This window comes from Rhinolophus sinicus, linkage group LG03 (genome assembly GCF_036562045.2).
Source record: "Rhinolophus sinicus isolate RSC01 linkage group LG03, ASM3656204v1, whole genome shotgun sequence".
Classification (NCBI taxonomy): domain Eukaryota; kingdom Metazoa; phylum Chordata; class Mammalia; order Chiroptera; family Rhinolophidae; genus Rhinolophus; species Rhinolophus sinicus.
Window position 1 is genome coordinate 121,168,796 of NC_133753.1, and position 16,542 is coordinate 121,185,337.

Sequence of the window (16,542 nt, forward strand, 5' to 3'; positions counted from 1 at the left end):
TGATTACCATGAAGTGCCTCCTGAAGCAAGTGGCTTTGGGGACCCAGTGGCTACTGTGTTTAACCACTGAGACTGCAAGGATATGGAATAGGATGGCTATTTCTGAATGCGCTGGATGATTACAGGAAGAAAATGATCAGCTCAAGTCACAGAGAACCAGAAAACTTCAAAGGCAGTCTAAAAGAATCTCTCAATTCTTGTAGTTGTTGTTCTGCAGGATGCGTCATTACAATACAAGTTGAATTCATGGCCTTGCCGAGTCTCTACTGTGAGATTAGGGCATTGATGGGAAAGGAGTGAGACCCTGAGATTTGGAATAAGGACATGTGGGTGGACTCAAACAAAACAGAAAATCTTGTACTTTCTAGTTCGAGCTTCTACATTCTAGTAACTCCAATCTTTGCCCTTTATTCTCCTGCCCTAAGGGAGAGAACTACTTCCTGTACTATATAACTTAGGGGTCTTCTTTTGCTTTTTCACTTCTCTAGTAGCTGTTAAACAAATCCCTAACATAAAAATCTCTTTGATAAAACAAACAAACAAAAATGGTTTTGGTTTCTGTTTTTCTGACTGGACCGTAATGAATACACAGCCTCATAGGGTTATCTTGAGGATGAGATAAAGTGTATATAACACACAGCTCAGTGTATCATATGTGGAGAGCACTCAGTAGATAGTAATGTTTTCCTACTGACCACATCTCCTCTCTAATCAATTGTGCTATTTTGCGTTGGATAGGTCATACTTCTCTCTGAACTTATTTATAAAATGACTATATTTTTTTTCTAAAATTTGCAGTACTCGTATGTTGAAGGGAGATGAGAGAGAACATCAACCTTATGAAGAAATAATTACTCTCATCCTACTTACCTCTCACAAGAGCTCATAAATACTGAACCCACCATCTGGTGTTAATGGTTAAGAAGGCCTTTTCCTCACTATTGGTAAGTCCAAAAAACACTTTCTGAAAGGAAACATATTTGTTTTCTGTTATGGAGCATTCCTTGGACAATTTCCTAAGTGAGGCATGAGACCTCTGACATCACTAAGGATTGCTCAGGTTCCTAGAAACTGATGAGACTTAAGAGACTGTGTTGACCCCAACTAAAATATGCTAAGATTGAAGGGCCATTCTAAAGGATAGAGTAATCATTGCACTGAGGATAAAAAAGACAAAACTCCTGCAAACCCCATGCTTAGCACCCCTTTACTCTTCTGATATGTGTCTATGAATCCCCAGGATCCATGACTCATCAAGATAGCCCACTTTTAGCAGCTTGGCATTATAAGAGAAAGGATGCTTTTGGTTTGTCCCACTTAATATATATCTTGCTATTTCTTTTCCATGGCAATCAAAACAATCAATGTGCAGTTCAGCGTAGGACAGGCAGGTGTTCACACACATACTATTTATGCAAACACACACATATACTGGGTTATACGTACACATACATACACAGATAGGCTTTTCTCACAAAGTAAACATTTAGCAAACAAAATAAATTATACTTTTTAAGGATACAGCTTGCATAGGAAAAGTTTCTATAAAAATGCCTGCAATTTAGTATTTTAAAAATCCTGATCCAAGGATATTAATTTTTTTAAATAGAGCAGAAGTCTCTATTTGTATTTTTCATTTGATACCTCTAAATCCCATTTAGAATTTTACAGCACTCAAGTCAAAATAGTTTTTATTCATCTGGTTAGATTTTCTCCAATGAGGGAAGAAATGAAAGGAGCTGGTATATGTACCTAGCAGAGTTTTTATTAAATTAAAATAGAGGTACTTAAGAATAAAGAATACATAGATATATAGCATGTATTATATACTATACAACTTCTAGATTTTTATATCATTTATCACTAGTTGTGTGAAATGGCAATATATTATTTAGGGACTACTGTGCATAGATTAAAGATTAAGTCAAGTTGCCATAGTGACTTCAAATTTACTTTCATATATATGCTTTTTTTCAAAAGACTTAGTTCAGTTTTAAGTTTTAATAATTTCAGAAGCATAAATACTACAAACTTACATACAAGTTTCAAAATAAACTATGTGAAAATTTAATGTTTACATTTAATTTTATTATTTTTAATTAAAGTTTATTGGGGTGACAATTATTAGCAAAGTTACACAGCCTCTTCAATAAATGGTGCTGGAAGAATTGGAAAGCCACGTGCTATCTGTCACCGTGTACTAAAATTAACTCAAAATGGGTGAAAGACCTAAACATAAGACCTGAAACAATAAACTGCATAGAAGAGAACATAGGTACTAAACTTATAGACCTTGGATCAAAAAGGATTTTATGAATTTGACCTCAAAGGCAAGGGAAGTAAAAGCTAAAATAAATGAATGGGATTATATTTTATATTTATATAGTTTTGTTATTTTGAGTAATAAACTTTTAATTTTTTTATTCCCTGTGTTTTAAGATGGAAAATATTTGCTAAAAGAAGACATTAACTCTTTTGGGACAACTTGTATTTTCACTTTGTGCTTATTGAAATGTCTAATAGATAACTTCAGGACTGCAACTATGGCCATTACCAAGGTTGAAAGAAAAAATGGTTTGAAAGAAAAATGCATTGCTGTTCTAATAAAAAATAACTACTTTACTTATTTTTAAATTTATTTGATCACAAATTTATAGAATACTTGGAATTACAGTAAAAATATTTTTTCCTGAATCATTAACAGCAAGCTATCACCTGATGCCCCATTCTCCCCTTGATGTATATTTCCTATAACCAGGGATTTTTTTCTATGTAAATACTACAACATAACCATCAAAGTTGGAAAATTAACCCTGATATATTTCTAGTATCTAATCCTCAGGCTCCGTTCAAATGATTCCAATTGTCCCAATAGTGTCCTTTATAGCAAAAGGATTCTGTTCAGACCACATGTTATACTTTGTCACGTATCTTCAGTCTCCTTCAGTGTAAAACAATCCTCCATCTTTCCTTGACTTTCATGACATTGACACTTTTGAAGAGTATTTTGTGGCATGAACCTCAGTTTGAGTTTGTCTGATGTTTCCTCATTATATTCATCTGATGCAAAGTTTTCAGGAACATAACAAAAGTGATTTTGTATTTTTGTCATTTCATCTTACTAAATGGAACAAAATTTTTTATTTATCCCACTGTGATGAAGTTCACAGGAATCTATTGGTTAAGGCGATGTCTGTCAGGCTTTTCCACTGTAAATGACTCACTTTCCTTTTGGGATTTATCAGTATTTTGAGGGAAATTACTTGGCAGGTATGTTGATCTCCTTTTCCTTGAAATTCCATCAGAATTTCAATTTCTTCATTATTTAGACATATAAGGAGATTCATGAATCCCTATTTTATTCCATTACTGTCTTTATATGTTATGATGCTCAAATTTCCCCAGATTTGATTAATGGAGATCCCTTCAAACTGGCTTTTGTACTCTGTGATATGTCCCCCATCATTCTTTGAACAATTCCTTGTCTTTTGGTACAAAAAGATGTTCCACTTCAAATTGTCCCTTTCCTGGCCCAGCCCTGAAGTCAGCCATTTCTTCAAGGAGCCCTGGTTCTTTTAGCAGAGCATGGCATTTAGAAAGCAAGATCTGGACACTAGCTGTGCTCATTATTAGCACATCGCTGCTCCCAGACCCTCTCAGCTGAAACCTAGGGTCTGCATCTGCATTCATATCCATGTCTGTAACATATATAGATATAGATTATATAGATACAGATACAGATAGATATAGAGTATGAGCGACAAAGAGCAAGGTATGTCTACAAACACATTTACATCTATATGTATAAATCTATCCATGTATTGAGAACTGTGAGAACCATTCACATCAATACCTCCAATTTCAATTTTTACAGCAAAAGGTTCATTCTAGTTTTTCCCTTTTGAATATCTGCAACTCCCTTCTCCAACAGTGAGAAATCTGGATTCTATTATTATCAGTATATTTTCGTATTGCTCCATACCCTGTGGTAACCAAGCTCCTATTTCTGCCTCTCCCCCACCCCATGTGGATGCCCTCCTCAGACTCTGATACTTCATGCTGGTCACCCCACCCCTGGTCTGGACCTCCTCTTCACCCACTAGGACTTGGACCTCCCATTCTTATCCTGTTTGGGCTTTGACTACCCATGCTCGTGGACCCCCTGCATAGATGTCCTCCTTACCCTGTTTGGCTCCGACTCTCCATGACATAAGGCCCCTCCCTGTAAGTTTGGTCATTTGATTCACTCTTCTTGGGCTCTGACATCCTGTGCCCAGCTTCTCCCATTGTGTGGACTCCCTCTTCACCCCACTCAAGGTCTTACACTCCATTCCAGGATATGGGCCACCACAGCTCCCCCTTGGCTCCCACTGGTGTAGAAACCTGCCTTGCTTTGCCTCACAATTGGGACTGACTTGTTTATGAAATGAAGGGAAGAGGAAGAGTCCATATAACTCCTCAATATGTCTATTGTAAAGAACATCTTTGCTGAATTAGAGAGAAGATCGAGCTGGAGGCAATGATGTGTGTTTTCAAATGCTATTGACTATGCTACATAATTCTTTGTGTGTGGGGGAGGCAGTTATATTTATTGTAAGCCCCCTTAAGACTTTGCTTTGGACATATTAAGCCTGCTTAGTTTGCATGGAAAAAAAAGGTCTGCATTTATTCAGACAAACAGGAAAAGTAAACTAGTAGAGCTCCCTTTTAAATCTCATCTTATTTTGCTTCTTCATTTGTTTCTCAGAATAAACTCCTGTAGAAACAGATTGGCCCCAGGGCTCTAAATTACAGAGGATTTTGAATGTTCAAAATCTTCAAGAATCTTCAGGGCATTTATTCTTTCAGTTAAAATCAGCAGTGGAACGTCACTGATGGGTTTGACCGGGAAAGAAGCATAACATTGTGAAGAAAATACTAATTTCTAATTACCAAATTGAAAGAAATCATGAATACACTGTACATCTTGTTAACTCTTCTTAGGACAAATAGTATAAAGTAAACTGGATGGGTCAGAGAAATTGTTTTATACTGGAGTGCTAATAGATAATAAGCTGGTTTATTAGTTAATAAAGTGTTTATACCATTTAGACAAATCTGCCTTAGTATCATTCCGACTTATTGCTATCACAATACTCAGTCAATAATTCTTTTTATACTAAGCATAAGGTACAATATGATAAAATGTATGCTTATCTGGAGTAACTGGCTTCATCCAAGTCAGAAAAAATGTACATGATTCAACATTCTTCTTCCTATTTAGAGGAAGGACTATTAACCAAGTATTTGAGCATCTCATTTGGATACACTTTCAGTACTGTTTACTCACTACAGAAGCTAAGATATAAGGGGACTTCCATTTTCAATAGCTGGTCTGGAGACCTCTGCCTGTGTGCTTCTTGGTGGGATCAGGCCGTGTGTGGCATCACGCGGGAATAGGCTCCAGAGCCCACTCGGGCCCCAGCTGTCAGCCTCTCACTGCCCTTGGAGGAACAAGAACACTGTAGGGTAGGAAGACCAAGGACAGAGTATGTGGACCACTAGGCAGAGATCACTGGAAATGGGAACGGAAGACAGGGGAGTCCGAGGGAGGAAGGGAGGAGGTGGAAGTGAGAGGAAGAAGATGCAGAAAAAAGCCATCGAGAGTCCATGTGACGTGGTTATGCAAAGATGAGATTGATAATCAGAGGAAATATGGGAAATATAGAAAGAATGTTTAAGAAAACACAGGAAGAGATCTCATATGTAACAATTTGAAGACATGGAGATATTCACTGCTTAAATTTAAAATGTCTCAATTTAAAGAAACACCTTTCTGACCTATGACCCATGGTCAAGTCTGAGTAGACTGTGCCTTGTTTTGTCCTCAGGCCCAAGTCTCAGCCTCCCACGCCCACTCAGGGAGCATCTCTTATGAAGCAAACATGAAAGTGAACTTTTGTTTTGCATTTTAATTTGTGGCTATGTTAACTTTTGCAAGAAATAGAGAGAAAAACCTTAGATCACATTGCTTTGGGCTTAGATAACATATTTAAAGACTTTTAATTGACATATTCCTTAATCTTTACAATATCACTCTGAGGTAGATAGGAGATGTGTAGTTTTACCCCCAGTCTACAAAATCAACATCAAAATTAACAATGAAATCATATATACACAAACTCTAGAGTAGGATGATTTGTCTTAGCTGTCCTGATTTAATCAGGGGTAAGAAAACTAAGCTAATTCCATACTTTGTGACCGATGAAAGTGTTTCAAGTTGTCCAAACTACAAGTAGGTTCAATTTGGCCAAATGAAACCATATTTCAAACTTAACCCCGAGTGCAAAGCTGTAAAGATTGTGCTCGGGTGAGCCTTGTAGTTCCATTGCTCTTTATTTGACGATCTCCTTTTGTGCTGAAGATTAACTCATAATTGCTGTTGTCCATTGACATCATTATTTCTGCTCATAAACTTTGGCTGAAAGAGTGTCCATCCCACAGGTAAATTCACACACTCTGGTTCAGGGCAAAGCCTCCCTCTCCATTCTGTCCTCCACGACGGCAATCCTAAAGGCAGCTTAGGGACTCCTACGAATATTATTTTTCTGGTCTCTGTTTCTTCACACTGTTGTTTTATTTGCTCATTATGCTTTTAAATATTGAACTAATAAACCCTAGAGTATTGCAAATCTGTATTTCCCTCAGAAAAGAATGTGCTCATTTGGTCAATGATTTAATATCCCACTGGCCTTCACAACAGAATAAACAAAACTTTCTAAGGTAAATTTGTTTCTACAAGGCAATTAAAGTAAATTCTATGGTTTTATAGCCCAAGTTGAAGTGAAATCGTCCGCAGAAATACAGCAGTGTTGGCAAAATCCTCAGCAATCACTGAGTGTCAGTGCCAATGTGGCAACATGGGAAGAGCAGGACTTTGAGTAGTAAATGTGACTGAAATACAAATAACAAAACATGGGGTTTTCTAGACTCACAACATATTGGAAGACAAAACTGTGAGCAAACTACATTCTAATATGCAAGGGGAGTGGACACAAAATTATGTGTTTTTCCATAGCCATGCAGCTATCCTGGCATTTCGGTTTCTGATTTTCAAATTTTCGTTCTTCATTGTCTGTAATTTGGCTTGAATTGTAAGCCTCTGGTGTTCTTCCAACATGGCACTGAAAAACTGCTGCAGCTGAAAGGACAAAGAGATGATCAGGGCGATCTATCTTCTCATTTAGACAAAATAAGACCAAGTTTATGCTAAGTCGCAACATGATTTTACAAATGGCCAATGACAGCTGGAATGGGTAGAAATGTGTACCCCTGGATTGTGTGTTCCTGGAGAGAATATGACAGAGAAAACTATCAAGACCACCTACATCTGAAGAATCAGATGCAGACTAGAAGATCCATGATGTGGGAACTTCATCTACTTTATTCACTGCTCTATTCCCCAAGCACATAGTAGGAGCTCAATAAAGATTTACTGAATGCATACTGGATATTACACAAGATTTGTGGACAGAGATACAATGAGATCTTTTATCTCAAAACAAACTTTGCAACTTCCAAACTCAAACTGACACATAACATCTATGTCTTTACAAATGTTATCCTTTATTGAAGAATATTTAAGTAGTGGATTTGTCCACTGGCTAAATTCCTTCATTGAGTGAAGTCAAGTATTCAGTTATGAGAACATACGCTGCAATATTATGTACAAACCAGACCCCCACCGACTATTTAGTTATACTCCAGAAGTCCGTTTCTCCATCAATGAATTAGAGCTTAACATGTGAGATGACAATATTTGCATACCAACTCACAAAATGTCACCTTAAAGGACATTTCTAATGCATTTGAAATTGAGTAGTAATAGGGCTATCGAGGCTAATTACAATGTAAACGAAAAGGCAGGTTCTAGGAAAAAGTAGGTTAAGGAACCAGAAACAAACCTCCCACCCACTCCCACTCCTGTCCACACCTGCCAGGCAGTGGGAGCCAAATGCCCACAGCCCCATATGATTGTGTACCTGCCCTGGGTGGGAGGGGAGTCAGGGTCTACCGGGCTTCATGTGTGCCTGAGACGGAGGTCAGGCTCCAGCAGGGTGGAGTATAAAGACAAGAGCAAGAGAAGCAAAGAGGGGGCTTCTTTGCAAAGAGAGAAGCAATGAGGGGGCCAAGGATCACATAAGCCTGTATGACCTACGCATTTATTTGTTTACTTGCTGGGACAGAGGAATTGATTTTCCTTTCTGTTTACACAAGCCCTTTCTCTTTGTGTATGGAAACTGTGCTTTCTTTTCATTTGCTTTTTAGTAATTGTGTTCTGTATTATCATGTCAACTAAATTATAGTAGGACTGTTGGGCATTAGTAGGTTTTTGACAAGGATATTCATAACAGCTAATTTAGTTGTTTTCAAAATTGCAAAAATGTAATCACTGCTATATCCACTTTTGCAACTTTTGCATTTCTTTTTTTTAAATAAAGTATTGGTGACTACAGAGTTTTGGAACTTTGAGGACTGCTACATTTATACAACCTTCATTCGTTCATTAAACAACAACAACAAAATTTTACTGGGTTCTGTAGATCAAAGATGAATGGATGCGCTTTAGAAGATACAACACAAACTCAGTCTTGATTCTAGGCTCTTTCGTTCCAGCATTGCAGGGTGTGCCCTTTACTTTCTCCAGCATTGCTGGGTGTGCCCTTTACTTTCTCGTCCAGAGAATCCCTAATCAATCAGGTCTGGACAGCTCAGCCTCAGGCAGGCCAAACCCAAACAAAGATAACCCTTCAGGAATTATCAGTTCTTCCCCTTGCTCATAATAAACAACTATGAAACTGCTTATCTTCTTTTCATTTAGGATCAAATTTCAGGCCTGTATGACCTACGCATTTATTTGTTTACTTGCTGGGACAGAGGAATTGATTTTCCTTTCTATTTACACAAGGCTTTTCTCTTTGTATTAATATGGTTCTAGGCTGTGGTTAATTTGTACTTGTGTATTTTTTAAAAAATTGGCATCAATTTTATTGAGATGAAATTTATGTACAATAAACTATATCCACATAAAGTGTACAAGTTGAGTTTCAATCATTGTATACACCTGTAAAACCATAGCCACAATCAAAATACAGTTCATTTCCATCACCCACACGAGTTACCATGACCCATGCCCTTTTGTGGGCCTCCCTCCCTCTGTCCAAGGAAACTACTGATTTGCCTTTGTCACTAAAGATTAATTTGTGTTTCCTAGAAAGTGTCTGGTTTCTTTTACTCAGCATAATCATCTTGAGAGTCATCTATGTTGCTACACAAACTTGTCCCTTTTTTTTTTTATTGTGGGATAGTATTTAATTGTGTGGATATATTATACTTTCCTTGTCCATTCACCTATTGATGGACATTTAGATGGTTTCCAGTTTGGGGCTTCTATGAATAAAGCTGCTATGAACATTCACGTACAAGTCTTTTTGTAGATATAGGTTTTCATTTATCTTGACTAAAAACCTAAAAGTGGAAATGGTTGGGCATATGTGTCTAATTAATATTTTTAAATTCTGCCTGTTTTCCAAAGTAGTTGTACCGTGTGACATTCCCATCGGTAGGATAAGAGGAGTTCCAGTTGCTTCACATCGTTGCCAATGTTTGGTATTGTAAATCTTTCTAATTCTACCTATGCTACTGGGTGTGGAGAGATTATATTTATATTTTACTCGTGTGTGTGTGTGTGTGTGTGTGTGTGTGTGTGACTTTTTTGTAGACACTCGCTTTTGCTCCTCAATTTACCTCATGGTTATAAGATCCCCTTTCTTTCCAGAACTACCCCAGTGCATGTGGTTTGGGTGGAGCTGGCTCCAAATGTGGGTGCATGACTCAGGTTAGGCCAATCAGAGTATTTCATTCCCCCTGGACACAGTGATTCATACATGTGACCCAAGTAGGACCAAAAAGAGTCCTTCCTCCAGGGCTGGAACTTGAAACTGATGAGAAAGGATTCCTTCTTCTACAAATGAGGGGGCTAAGGATCACATAAGCCTGGAGCTATGGCTGCCTCCGTGTGGAGAAAAACCTGACTAAGAAGAAAGTCAGCCCAGAGGAAAGCAGAAACTAGTAATAACAAGCCCCCTGTTAGGTTCTAGAATACAGACATAATTAAAATATGGTATCATTCCTCAGGGAGCTCATTTTAGCTTCATGGGGTAGACGTATTTACACACTGATTATAGTATAATGTGGTAAGAGCTATGATAAAGATATTCATAGGATGATTTGGGAATATGGAGGAGGAGAGGGTGTAAATCAATTCATAAAAAATCCTAGAATAGATGGTTAGATCAGGGACTTACAGGACGATTAGGAATTATCTAGCCAAGGACGGGTAGAGAGGGCACCCTAGATACAAGGTAAAATTTTTCTGAAATCTAGAAAATGTAAAACAGCATGATAACTTCAGAAAATCTGTAAGTGGTAGAGTACAACTAGATGAAAAATGTTTGGGGGTGTCTGTCTCTCTTGCTCTCTGATACGCGGTGATGAGGTAGGCAAAAATGAAGCTAGAAAGTAAGGCAGGGGCCAGATTATGCAGGGCTTCATGGGCTAATCAAAAGATTTTTAAATTTCCTAAAAACCATGACAAGTTACTGGAGCTTTGGGAGTAGGGCCGTGGCCGGCAGCAATGTGAAGAAAGGATGGGGGCCAATCCAGCCTGGGGCAGAGCCGGGGCCAGAGTCTACTGCAGTAATTCAGACAAGAACGGATGAAGCCCAACAGTCCATAAACAAGGACAGTCTCTATTTCAGAAGCAAGGTAGAATGAAAAAAACACTTCATGCAGTTATAGTAGCACCAGTGGGAGCACAGAATGTAGTAATTCAGATAAGCATATTATTTTTCAATTTTAGCAACTCCAAATTACATAAAAAGTGGCTTCCAAATTATTATTATAATTCACAATGTCTAAAGTACTTACCTCCATGATCTGCAAATCTGTACTTACAGTTCTCCCTATTATATACATCAGAATCACCAATGATTGTGGTCCATACCTACAAAGCAACAAGATGCTAATCAGGGTTGGAAAATGTTTTGCAAGATAAAGTACCGTGTTTTGCCCTGTACTGGTATAATACGCACTGTTTTGCCCAAATTGGTGAGGGAAAAATAAGGATGCACATTATACGTGGGTAGTATTAATTCTGTATCTATATAAGTGTTTTAAATTCTTTTTTTGGTGCTTATGAGTTAAAAGTATAACTCTAGAAATCAATAATAATATCCATACACAAAATAATGCCCTGGAATACTATAATCAGTTTCGTTGAACTGAGGACAAATTTGCAAAGATCTTCTATGATGTGTAAATATCGTACATTTGTTACCAGTACATAAAATTTCTTGTACCTTGTATCTGTTCTTGTGTTTTGTAATTATTTGTTACATAAAATTTCTTGTACTATAATATGCTAAAAAATAAATGCTAAAATTCCTTTATAAATTCAAAATATAATTCTTTCATAAATACAAAAAACAAGTACCTAAATAAACATTTGAATTAAAATTAAAGTTTTTTTCCCCTGAAAGTTTGGGCCAAAAATGTGGGTGCACATTATACATGGCAAAATACGTTATATATTATATGCCAGATAAATGATAAGTATACAGCCCCTTTTAATTCCTATCTCCCAAATCTAAGAAAAACATGTATGAACTAGTTTACCTTCATCTTTTAATGGAAAATCTATTATATAGAAAATTCTATTAGCACTAAAAAATATTTAGAGTTAAATACTAATTTGTGTAACACATAGCTTTTAAAGTTTACTTAAGTGTAAAAAGCTCTTCTTAAAAACAATAACAATGAAAACTGTTTTTATCTTTTTAAATGAGGTGGTTAGAATAGATGTCACATACCTCAAACTAAGAAAATTTATAAGAGTGTAAGTAAATATGCACCCCTTAAAAAAATAGTAATTAATATGGAATTAATTTCAGAAACTCTGACTAAAATGCCCTAAAAGCTTATTTTAAATGCTGTATTTGTGTATACTTTTTGGAGGGAGGATCCGTATCTTCTGAGATTCTCTAAATGTTGGTGATCACACAAGGTGAAGTACCTGCTCTACTTACACTCCCTCCAAAAGGTGTGGTCATTGAAACTTCCTCTTTTAGTTTAATGTCCTTGAACACCCAATGAGAATCATCTTTAAAAAAGCCATGAAGTATTGCCATAGAGAAAGAGCAGATACATACCTACCCAAAGCGGTGTTGTGGTTAAAAATGTAAATAAAGACTGATGCATTAAAAAAGAAAGAAAATTAAAATAGGGTTAATACAATGAACTGAACAAGAAATGGTTGAACAGCCTTGATATTTAATGCACACAATGGATTACTTCAGAAATGTATATGTGAAATTAAAAATTGCAAGAGTTAACATTGGCATGATACACAAAGTTAAGGAAAAAACAGCGCTTTTGTTCTTAAGTTCCCAGCTATAACAAACTGTGTTCACGTGAGCAAAATGGAGGACAAGAGACAGTCTCCATATAACTCAGGCAAGCAAACGTGTTTCTATGGGGAAAGTGGAAATATTTCATAGTGCTCCAGTTTTGTTGACCAGGTATAGAAAGCCTGTGAGATGATTCAAGAAACTTGGCAAAATTTACCAAGAAACTGAGTTCCAACCTTCATTTAAAAGAGTGGAAAAACTACCTCGGGTGCTAAATGGGTGATTTTCTAACAGATCCGGGAAAAAAGTTTACCCCAAGAGGCAGGGCTCAGTTTGACGTTACCTTGGGCAACTTATAATTTGTAAAAGGAGGGAATAGCATATAGTTAGAAGCATTGTTCTGAGATTGAATGAGATGATGTATGTTGAGGCACCTGTCAGAATACCTGGCATACTTCATTCCTTCCTGTTCTCATAAACTACAAGATGAGAGATTTTTTTCAGTCACTCTTGTTGAGAAAACCATCTCTTTGGAATATTACTGAACAAAAATATTTACAATACAGATAGTTTATCCCACCAGTAGTCAAATACATTCTAATTAACATAAAGACAAAAGCCAATAACAAGTCACAAAAATCCTATTGCTCCATCTCTATTCACACATTCTTCCATAGAATCTATCTCTAGCTGATACTGTGTTTCCCCAAAAATAAGCCTAGCTAGACAATCAGCTCTAATGTGCCCTTTGGAGCAAAAATTAATAAAAGACCCAGTCTTATTTTATTATAATATAACACCAGGTATAGTATAATATAATATAACATAACATAACATAACATAATATAATGCCGGGTCTTATATAATACAATATAATATAAGACCAGGTCTTATATTAATTTTTGCTCCAAAAGATGCATTTAGACCTGATTGTCCGACTAGGTCTTACTGTCGGGGAAACACAGTATACACATATGTACGAGTATATTGATTTTCCTGTAACCTGAAAGATGTCCTTATGGTCAGTGGAAGTTCCTTCATTTGCATCAGTACTCAAAAGATCATCTTTGGTCCTGCAGTTAACTAATTGCCCCACAGCAGCCAGTGCAGGGCCTGCACATGGGAGTGGCGGGCAGGACCAACCCGAAGGTGTTTTATTCAACCAAACATTCTAAAACACATTTTCAGATTAGGCTTCCTGAGAAGAATTCTGGGCCTGGTTGAGGGGAGCAGATGCTCCAGAAACGCTACTGGCAGTGTACTCAGCTCTAACACGTGACCAGCCCCATCTCCACCTTCCCAGTGCCCTAAGCTCCAGACAGCGATGGCGACTAGTACCAACTCGGTCTTCCTGTCTTTCCACATGGAAGGTGACTTTTTCCTACCCTGCCTGTTCAAATCTCACTCAATACCTTTCTTCCCTTTGATTCTCCAAATCCCTCTCCACCTTTCCTCTATAGCATCTACCAGGCACTACACCCCAATCACTTTATATCCCTAACAGCAGCTTGAACTAACCATGCCTTGGCATAGAAAAAACAAAACAGGTTATTATTAGAAAGAACCTTAGAATTGATCAAATACATGCCTTTCATTTTATAGACGAAGAAACCAAGGCCTAAATATTGATAGGCAAACAATAAATAGTTGTTCTAGCTACAATTCCAGAAGAGTGGATTAAAGAACTTACTTTCTTATCTGTCTTTCTCCTGGTACAAATGATCTACTAGCAAAATAACACGTTGTTTATATTAGCATATACAGTACATAGCAGGATTACATCTGTAAGATGCCAGGCAAAGTATGTGGAAATCTCTAGATTTCCTTCTACAGGCCTTCTTGGAACCTTTATGATGCTAATATATACTGTGAATTTGCAAAAGTGGAGATTAAAGCTGACAGATTCCAAACTGATTGGGCTATCGCATTCCTTGTTAACAGAGAGTTTATCAACATTTTCCAAGCATAATGCTCACTGGAGCATACCGGAGAAACACTAATTTCAGTACCAACTTGCAAGTGAAGAGTTACCTTTCAGTAAATTCAGTAACCCCTTCCCATGTTATTAATATAAAATTTAATGTCATAAGTATTTGTTTACTTATACTTTTATACTCTATCATTATATGAAGATTGATAACATACATATATTCATGTCAAATACAACTGTTCAAATAAGTGATAATTAAACATTCTGACGTTTAAATATTCCTGTGCCATTTTTAGTGTATATCACCTTTTCATTATTAATTTTTTAAATTATTTATTTCCTTCTAACAATCCATAAATATTATTACTATCTGTTTAAAAAAAATCATTTGCAAAATTCACCAAGAGTGGTAAATATAACTGAACACTAAAAATAAATGTATTAGATGTAGAAAGCACATTTATTTGAATCTGAAAGGCTTTTTGTATCAGACATTAATGTGCAAGAGTGAAGCGAGATGAAGTCCCCATAAATAGAATAGGTATCTATTTTATAAGCATAGCATCTTGTCTATCAAATAAAAATATTCAAGCTATGGTTAAAAGTTCATGTATTTAGAATTCTGGGAACTTCTTAGGGATGATGATGAGACCCATTTAGAGTTTTTTTTTTGTTGTTTTTTTTTTTACTTCCATCTCTAATTTAATACAGCTATGTAGATCATTTAAATAAATTGCTAGACAATGGACTTTTCAGATAGTTTGCCAACATGTTCCTGTTCTCTTCTGAGGAATAAAAATTAAGACACATTTAAAATCCCTTAAATTGAGAGCACTCCTTCCCATGGGTTGCTCAAAGCTATTTGGGGGCTTAACTGGCACACGTGCTGTGTATGGTATATGAAGAGAAGAAAACCTGAGCTGAGAGCTGCTTTATCGCAGACAGACACACCGTCCAGCTGAACTTTCTGCAATGGTGGAAATGTTCAATATCTGAGCTGTCAAATATGGTAGCTACTGGCCCCAGTGACCACTTAAAACAGGACTAGTGCAACAGAGGAACTGAATTTTAAATTTTATTTAACTTCGATTCATTTAAATTTAATTATTGACATGTTAGCTGGTGGCTATCATGTTGAGCAATGCAGCCTTCGATCATTTTTCAATCTAGTATCAATTTGTTCCACATTAAATTATACGGGAGTCTCCTAGGGAGCTAGTGGAAGGTGCATATTTCCTGCCCTATCCTGGCAGATTCTGAATTTAAAGAGATAGGTAAGCTTGGGAGTCTTTAGGTTTCTTAGCCACGCCAGGTGATTCTCAAACTCTGCCTCATGAGAAGAGTCTGGTTTGTGCTTAGGGTGCATATGGCCTGTGGAGGACAGACACCATGTCACCTGGAGCTACAACAACAATACATACACAACCCTTAACACAGGTGCACAGCTAATGCCAGGCACAACTGAATCCTAAGCCTCAGGGCTCAGCAGTGCATCAGGAGGAATGGGGTCATGACAGGCTATGGTGATTACAACAAGTTTGGCCCTCAGGAAAATCAGGACTGTATTTCTTCAAGGAGCTGTTCTCTCAACATTTTCATTCCAAAATCACTACTAGGTGGTTCAGCAGGAAGTTAGGAATAAAAACAGTCAAGGACTGTAGCAGAAGTGAATGACCTTGGGAAACATGACTGCCACAGCAAGCGGTCAGATGGCTTCACAGACCTGGCAAAGCCAGGCATGTCAGAAGTAGAGTGAGCATGGCAACACAGCTTTTCTTACAAGCTCCAGGGAGAGAGAACAGAAATTAACAGATGACCCTATGAGGCTGGAATCTCTGAAACATCATGGAACAAGGGGACCTATGTAAATAGTTCTGATTTCTGTCCCAACTCCCAAATTCCCAGTGAGACGTACAACCTAGGAAGGAAGGGATTATCTTTAATGATTTAAGCAAAAATGGAAACAACGTTTACCCCCCAGGTGTTAGGGATCCCAGAAAATTTAAGGAATTCATAAGGCCCTCTGAAGCAATGAACCTAGAATGATAAATAATTTAAAACAGGATATAAAGACAATTTTCTCAGTATGTGAATAGGTTATGTGATGAGCTAGAAAAAGGGTCGGTAGAAATAATTTCTGATTTAAACCACATTTTTTGGTGTCAT

General features: G+C 37.1%; 1 protein-coding gene across 2 annotated transcripts in view; it reads right to left on the reverse strand.

Annotated features, from left to right (window-relative positions):
- Nucleotides 1–5,931: 5,931 nt before the first annotated feature.
- Nucleotides 5,932–16,542, reverse strand: part of LVRN (laeverin) — a 55,131-nt gene continuing 44,520 nt past the window's right edge. For both annotated transcript variants that reach the window (XM_019727837.2, XM_019727838.2), the window contains exons 19-20: nucleotides 10,969–11,044; nucleotides 5,932–7,180 (exon numbers count right to left, since the gene is read on the reverse strand). In XM_019727837.2, the coding sequence (XP_019583396.2) occupies nucleotides 7,005–7,180; nucleotides 10,969–11,044 (252 nt within the window). In that variant the 3' untranslated portion in view covers nucleotides 5,932–7,004. The remainder of the gene's footprint in view (nucleotides 7,181–10,968; nucleotides 11,045–16,542) is intronic.